At 51.7% G+C, this 7,254-nt stretch overlaps 1 protein-coding gene across 1 annotated transcript; it reads right to left on the bottom strand.

The window, feature by feature from the left end:
- Positions 1 to 336: 336 nt before the first annotated feature.
- Positions 337 to 2,620, bottom strand: CITED4 (Cbp/p300 interacting transactivator with Glu/Asp rich carboxy-terminal domain 4). The gene is made up of 2 exons (XM_075522449.1): positions 2,492 to 2,620; positions 337 to 2,221 (listed from the first exon to the last, which is right to left on the bottom strand). The coding sequence occupies exon 2, from the start codon at positions 2,207 to 2,209 to the stop codon at positions 1,595 to 1,597; it is 615 nt and encodes a 204-aa protein (XP_075378564.1). The 5' UTR covers positions 2,210 to 2,221; positions 2,492 to 2,620; the 3' UTR covers positions 337 to 1,594.
- Positions 2,621 to 7,254: the final 4,634 nt, after the last annotated feature.

Here is a 7,254-nt window from a genome sequence, read left to right as displayed (position 1 = left end):
AAGAAGCGTAAGGAGTCACCACCCACTTGTCTGAGCGCCTTGGGTCAGCCAGCAGCAGGGCTGCAAGCAACAACAGCCAGTCTGCAACAGGGCAACACCATCCACGTTAGGAATTTGCCCTCAGTACAGAGAAGGAGTATCTCATCCTCCCAGCCACACTTTGAGGATTGACTTAGTCCAAGCATTAAACTAGAAACACAATGCTTACAACTTAGGTGTCAGGTGGGGGACACTAGTGAATGGATCCACAGCCCACCGACGGGAGCAAAGAAAGCACTTCTCCCCAGTGCTTGACACTGCACTGCATCTGTGCCAGAGACAAGCACTAAACAAATGCACACTGGAGATATTTCAGCTTTTATTTGCAAATTCATCTGTACATTCTCACTTGGTTGTTGAGTGACAGCTGCCAGGAGCTGTCAGCAGCAGGGGGCAGCAACAACTAGGAGTTAACAGGAGCTTTCCACAGTGCCTGGAAACAAGAGACAGCAGAGGAAACAAAACCCCACTAGCTTTTACATTTAACCTTTTCTGAGTAAGGGAATTAGAAATCGAGTCATCTTTATCACATTCAGGAAGGTGTTGGATTTACAGTTCTCTCCATTCAGCATAAAGATCTCGGGTTGAAGTGACTATCTGCAGAGCAGCTTGAAAACTATCCCAGGCTTTCTTTTTTTGAAGCCAGCATCTTAAAGCTGCAGTACTCTCCATGCATCCTTCCCAGCAGTCCCAAAGCCAAATAACAAAAGAAGCCCTCGCAAATAAATAATCATAGGAAAATAAATAAGACTAGATCTGGAATATACAGTTACATGGTCTTTATTTGGTTTCAGAGGTGGAAAAAAGTGGAGCTAGACTGCAGCTTTAAGCCTTATGCCTGAATCAACCTCAAACACTTTTGTAAATTACAGTTGATTAGCTGTACAGGTTGGAGATCCGAAGTTCCACAGAGATCAACATTTAGGCACATACGCACACCCTTCCCCAAGGCATACTTTATTTTGCTCAGCCAGTTAAAAAAGCCTGCTGGAGGGGAAGTGCCCCCTTTCCGAGCTGAACAGACAAGACTGAAGACTTATTTACTGTCAGAGTAAAAAGTCCCAACAAATATCTAACCCCACCCCTGTTTACAAAGGGAAGCTGGTTCAAACCATGCACCAGAGAGACAATCCTCTCTCAGGGGATCCTTTAACTTCGCTGGCACCACAGAATCCTTGAGCAAATCCAGCTACGGCAGGGCTGCCAGCTGCCCATCGCTTCCTGCGCTCAAAGCCTAGTTGCGGAAAGTCGTAAGTCCATTATTTCTACTTAAGCCAGAAATCCTGTTAATGTCATTTAGAGGCAGCTCTACAGCAAGAGCTCTTGATCTGCTCTCTGTTTGGGGTACACACCCCCTCCCCAGGGACTCCCAAATGAAAAGCCACACAGAAGAGAAAAGCAATCCATTGCAAGCCAGTGTCCGATGATTGTCTCTTTGGGGAGGTCAGGAATCCAGGACAAGGCAAGGCAGGGGAAGGGAGGAGGATGGCAGGTGGAGAAGGAAGTTAGAAACAAACTCAAAACCACCAAGACACAAGGAGGAGCTCAAAGCCCCTCAACAGCTGATGGCACTGGGTTGCTGTTTGCTAACAAAGTCTGAAATGAAGTCAAACTCATTCTGTCCCAAGAATAGCTCTGGCAGCTCCTGAATCCGGTCCAACCCCAGTTCCAGGACAAGGGATGTCAAGACCTCCTCATCTATAAGATCAGTGTCCATAACGTTCAAGGTCAGCGCTGGTGAGGGCATGTGCTGCATGCCTGGGTGCTGGCTTGGCCCCACTCTGTACTGCTGGGCACCAGCTCCCATGGGCCCGTTGCTCATACCCAGCGGGTGACCCTGATACTGGGTGTTGAGTTTTTGTAGGTGCATGCTAGCCATTAGCTGCTGGGTGCCCACCGGCCCCATGTACTGCTGTTGCTGACTTGGGCCATTGAACATCATTGCATTCTGCATCTGGTGGTGGCCCATCTGTCCGCTGAGGTTGGGTCTCGGCCTCATCGCACCATCCATGCCAGCCCCTCCGTAGGGCATCATCTGACTGGCGGTAGGCAGTGTCCTCAGCACATGTTGCCCGTGCTGCGGGGGTCCCTGCAGCCCACTCACCCCCATGCGGTAGCTCTGCAGCCCGGTGCCACCGTGGCTCATGGACATCATCATGTGCTCAGCCATAGCTCCAGGCCCCTGCAAGGCGACACACGGCTCAGGGCAAGGCTCCCGGGGACAGCACCGCTTCCCACTCCCGTCCGAGCCGGCTCCGACCGAGGATCCCGGAGCACCCCCCACCGTCGCCCCGGGAGGAAGGCACCGCGCTGCAACCTCCCTGGGAGTCGAGCTGCTGTCCGGCAGCCCGCTGCTGGCGGACAAAGCTCAGCGCGGCGCGCTCCGCGGCGCCCCTGCGCACCGCCCCACGGCCGCCACGGGGAGCCGGGCTCTGCCCGCGCGGGTACGCACCGATCCGGGGCTCCGGCGGGCAGCAGGTCCGCGCACCAGCAGCGCCGCGCTGGCTTGGCTTGTCTTGTCTTGTCTTGGCTTGGCTTGGCTTGTCTTGGCTCGGCTCGGCTTGGCTCGGCTCGGCTCGGCTCGCCGTGTGCGGGGTGTCGCGCTCCCGGCAGTTATAGGGACGCGGGCAAGGGCGGGCCGCCCGGCCCGGCCCCCCGCCGCCCATTGGAGCGCGGCCCGGTGCTGCCCGGCCCCCGACGGGGCGGGCGGGCGGCACAATGGCCTGGCCTCTTCCCCGGCTGTCCGGCTTGCCCCCGGCACGGCACGGCTGCTGGTGGGGCTCTCCGAGCCGTGCTCGCAGCACGCCCCCTGGTCGCGACACGTCCCGTTGTCACGACACGGCCCAGCCTGAGAGGGACTGGCTTCCTCCAGCACGTAGGGCACTGATATTGGCAAATCCCCACTATCAGGGCTTTGGGTTCAGGTACTCTCCCCTTGGATCCAAGGTGCAGACACCTTGGGCAGGCTGGGGAGGAAAGAAATGGGTGGCATTCAGGGCCCCCAGCCCAGCGCCCCCAGTTTCCCACCGATACAGTGCTGGGGGCCAGGAGCCCCGCAATGCACACTCTGCTTCTGAACAGGATGCCAAGGTCCAGCCATGCTGCCTCGTGTTACCATCCCCACAGATGGTGCATGCACAGTCCCATTTTTCCATGTCAGCATCAGCAGGGGCAAGGGGCATGGAGGTGGTTGGGAACAAGGGATAGTGTCCCCTGCGTGCTGGGCTGGGGATCCCTCAGTGTGATATGGGCACCACAGTTGCTCCAGGGATACTTGGCTGCAGAAAACTTGGGTCATCCCTGTTCAATACCCCACTTACATGCCTGGGGTAAGGATTGGGCCTGGGGTGACCGGGGAACCTCAGGCAGGTCATTTCTGCTCCCAGCCCATGCATGCTGGGAATGGTGGTGTGTTCATGTGAAGCACTAATTTTGAACTGCATTTGCTTGCATTGTATTCTGCTTCCTGAACAGGGACTCTGTCTGCCTCTGATACTGCAAATGGCGTAAGATTAGCTCTCTGGAGAGAGCCATCCCTTCCTCTCCCCCACTGTCACCGTGCCCAAGCCTTTCTGCCTGATCACACGGCTGGCTGGGGTGCAGGTGCCCACTGTGGAGGTCGTGCTGAATTTCCTGTTCATACTGAAGGATGTGCACACAGACCTGTATCAAGTGCTTCCAGGGCCTCTGCACACTGGCCCCTGACAGCACGTGCCCTGGTGCAGCAGCTGCTGGCCATCATGAGAAAGGTCCTTGCCGGATGGCAGTTCTGGTTGCAGGGTCAGCAATGGGATGCTACCACGTAGCGAGATGTTACCAGCCAAGGTGACTCAGGTTGGTTACTTAGTGGCATCAACTAGATGGTTACTCTGCCAGTGGTGCCCTCCCAGCAAGGATGCACCGACATTGTCTAAACACAGCTGGTAGCAAGGTGAATGTTACAAGCAGAGATTTGCTGGTATAACTCTGTCTGCAGCAGTGTCCTTCACTTCTGAGTGCCATTTTGCCTCACGGGGTCCCAGTGCAACCCACAGGCTCACCCACTAAGCCATGCTAGCCGAATTATTTTACCAAGAGCTTACCTGGCTTTACCAGGGCTCCTACAGCAGCACTGGTGCTCTCTGTAGGACATGGTACTTTCCAGTAGCGTATGAAGGCACAGTCGTGATTTTTCCCCTTTATTTTTTGTTTTGAAGGAATCCAGAGACTTCTTTTTTAATGATATGTGTTGCGTGGTTAGCCACTTGGAAGGCAGGTGATGGCAAAGTTAAACTTGCTTCCCCAACTTCATTCTGTCTTTGTTTCTGTGCTCTCCTGTGCAGCCTTTAACTACACTGTTACAGGTCACGGCTCTGGTAATAACAGACAGATTTTCTGGAGACTTGGAGCAGGCTGTTTCATGGAGTTTTATGTGTTCTGCATATTCATTATGCTCATGGACCCTGTTGAGCAGAAGGAAATGCCAACAAAGTGTTGAAAAGGTTGCTGAAGTTGTTTGTTCCTAACTGTATTACTTGAGAAAGGAGGTCTAGGTATACACTGTCATGAAGGGTTTGAAGTTGGGCAGCATGGGCATTTTGGGTGAGTGCCTAACTGCACAGTACTGACCTGAAGAGTTACTTATATGAAATATCTCTATATCAAAACACCTTAAACCAGCAGCTCAGAGCAGATGATGCCCAGAAGCCATCAGCTTCCAGATGTGAGCAGCTGGGAATGGGAAGTGGCTTCTCTTACCTGGACAGAGCACAGGGTCATTAACCTCCAGGGCATTCTGGGAGCCGCTTTTGTTTGTGCCTTGTTAAGTCGCTGGGATGGTTTCAGGAGTTGTTGGTGAGCCTCTCACTGATGAATCAGTTAGTTAATTGTTTAATGTAATTATGTAATGATTGTTTTTTAACTCTAGAGATTTTGACAAATGCATTTTTTAGTGCTAATAAACACACGCTCACATACATATACCTGCCTGCCTGAGAGTTCACATGCAGATGCACACCCAGGTGAGGAACAAATACAAGGGGAGTGTCTGTCCTCGTCTTGGATGCAGATGCATCCAGCCATAAAAGCCTCCCTCACTTGGAGGAGAGGTGTGGTGTCCTGATCAGGGGCAGGAATTCTTGGACAGGAGTAACAGGTGGAAAGAGGCTCTCCATAGCCATTTGCATTACAGAAGACACCAAGGGTGGTAAATAGCCCATCATTTTGGAAACAAATTGGCAGATGAGAGAGCACACTTGCTGAACACAAGTGTGAAAGTCCCCTCCATCTCTACACTGACTTATGTCCCTTCTCCTTTGGGAAGGGTAAGCCAGATCAGCAACTCATCCAGTTTGAAAATAATTTGACCAGAAATGGAGCTATGTTGGCTGGGATCAGCACTCTGATCTTGTTTGTTATGTTGAACCCTGGATGTTTCACCAGCATAACCTGGGGTATTTTGAGAGGAACCAGTGCCTGCAGAAAAGGAAGGGTATGGAGGCATGGGAGGCATTGCGGTGGCAAGAGGTGTCCACAGATCCACAGCCTCCATGTTTGCCATGTTGTGTGTCATCATCCTGTGCTCTGTGTCTTGAGGAGTTCCCATTTTTGAACCAGTAATATTTTATTTTACAGGGACCAGTGTAGACTTGTCTGCTGCATTTCACACTGCTCAGTCAACAGCTGGGGAGCAGGGCTGGGAAAGGGCTGACTAGTCCCGGTAGCATCTCTCTCGCTGGTCTTTTTGGCCCACAACAAGCTGTGGTTCCTTGTCGTGCTGAGGTCTCAAGTATTAAGGACCCAAACCACTGCAGCTGTATTTACAAGGCACTGTGTGTGACTCAATCTAACCCCAGGTTTGCAGTCTCTCCTCCATCTCCCCGTGCACTGCCATCTGTCATCAGCCCATGGACAGACTGGCTTTTCTGGGAAAGCAGATAAAAACTGCCTGTGTATCAGATCCAGCCCTGAGGCTGTCAGTTGGTCAGCCCTGACTTAAGTCACCACTTAAGCCACCTCCAGGAGCGTGTCATTCACAGCTTCCTGACATGGGACTTCCCCAGTCTGGCTGTACTGGAGTCATCAGCCCTGTGTTATCGAGGGTGGGTTACCCATGCTGGGAATTAATCAGATTGTTGCTCCAGTGGCACCAGTTTGATTCTGCATGACAGGGGATCTGGAAGCACTGCCTGTGTGTCTGTGTCCCAGGTCAAGGCATCCATGTGGGTGGGCATCAGTTTAGGGATCTGATCACCAGCACATTGCAGACCTTTTCTTTTTGCTCTTAGGAGAGTGCTTGCAGCGTGATGTACAGCTAGTCCGTGTTACCTATGATTTTGTTTATGTAAGATGTTCCCTCCTCATATTTGATCCCTGATCATCATGCATTGACTGCGCAGCTCCAGTAGTATTACTGTTGTAAAATCATGTCCTCAAAGCCCCCCAGGGATGAGAGGTGGCACGGGCGAGAGCTTTTGGTAAGCAGAGATGTGAACACTTTTATCTCGCAATATTTGCATGTGTCAGAACTGGTTCTTGCTAATTCCAATTGCTGATCTGCAGTCCAAGATCTCTTTTTTGCAAGAGTCTAAGAGCCTCAGTTTTGTGGAGGAGGGAAAAAAAAGAACATTTTTATGAAGAGCTTTGTAGGATGTAAGATGTACTGATGAATGGAGAGCAGGTAGAGGATTTTTTTGGGGAATTTCCTCTGACCAAGAGATTCTCACTATGCATTTCAGTTTATGACCCACCCACTGCTGTGGGGTGTGATTTACCTTTGCGTGGAGATTGCAGAACAATTTGAGTAGCAATGTGAGCTATGTGTTTGAGTGTAGATGGAAGGATCTGAGGAATCCCATGATTCAAAGACTCCTGGATGCCCAGCTAAGTCAATGTTTGGCCCTACAGAGCTCCTGCAAGTTTCAAAGCAATTGAGGTGTGCAGATAGAGGCTAAAGCAATTTGAAATATCATCTGTTAAGGGAGAAGCTTGCCTTTGAGGGACAAATGTCCAGAAGAAGACCCTTTGCAGTCCCCTACTCACTGAAGGACAAATACAGAGAGTAGAAATGTGCAGTGGGAGGCTGGAAATCTGCAGAAGTGTAACCTAAACTGAGATCCATCAGGTACGACTGTCTGACATTGCTGTATCTGGGTCTGGCCGCGGGCAGACGCAGGGCAGCAGTGTGCATAAATCACATCCACATCAGCTTAAACTCCTTGGAGCTGTTGGCTGTAT

Source organism: Mycteria americana, chromosome 21 (assembly GCF_035582795.1).
Source record: "Mycteria americana isolate JAX WOST 10 ecotype Jacksonville Zoo and Gardens chromosome 21, USCA_MyAme_1.0, whole genome shotgun sequence".
Lineage (NCBI taxonomy): Eukaryota > Metazoa > Chordata > Aves > Ciconiiformes > Ciconiidae > Mycteria > Mycteria americana.
The sequence above is the reverse complement of the archived record's forward strand: the minus strand, read 5'-3'. Positions and strand labels throughout refer to the sequence as shown.

Coding starts and splice junctions, on each gene's coding strand:
- CITED4 (XM_075522449.1), bottom strand. CDS start 2,209: ATGGCTGAGCACATGATGATGTCCATGAGCCACGGTGGCACCGGGCTG.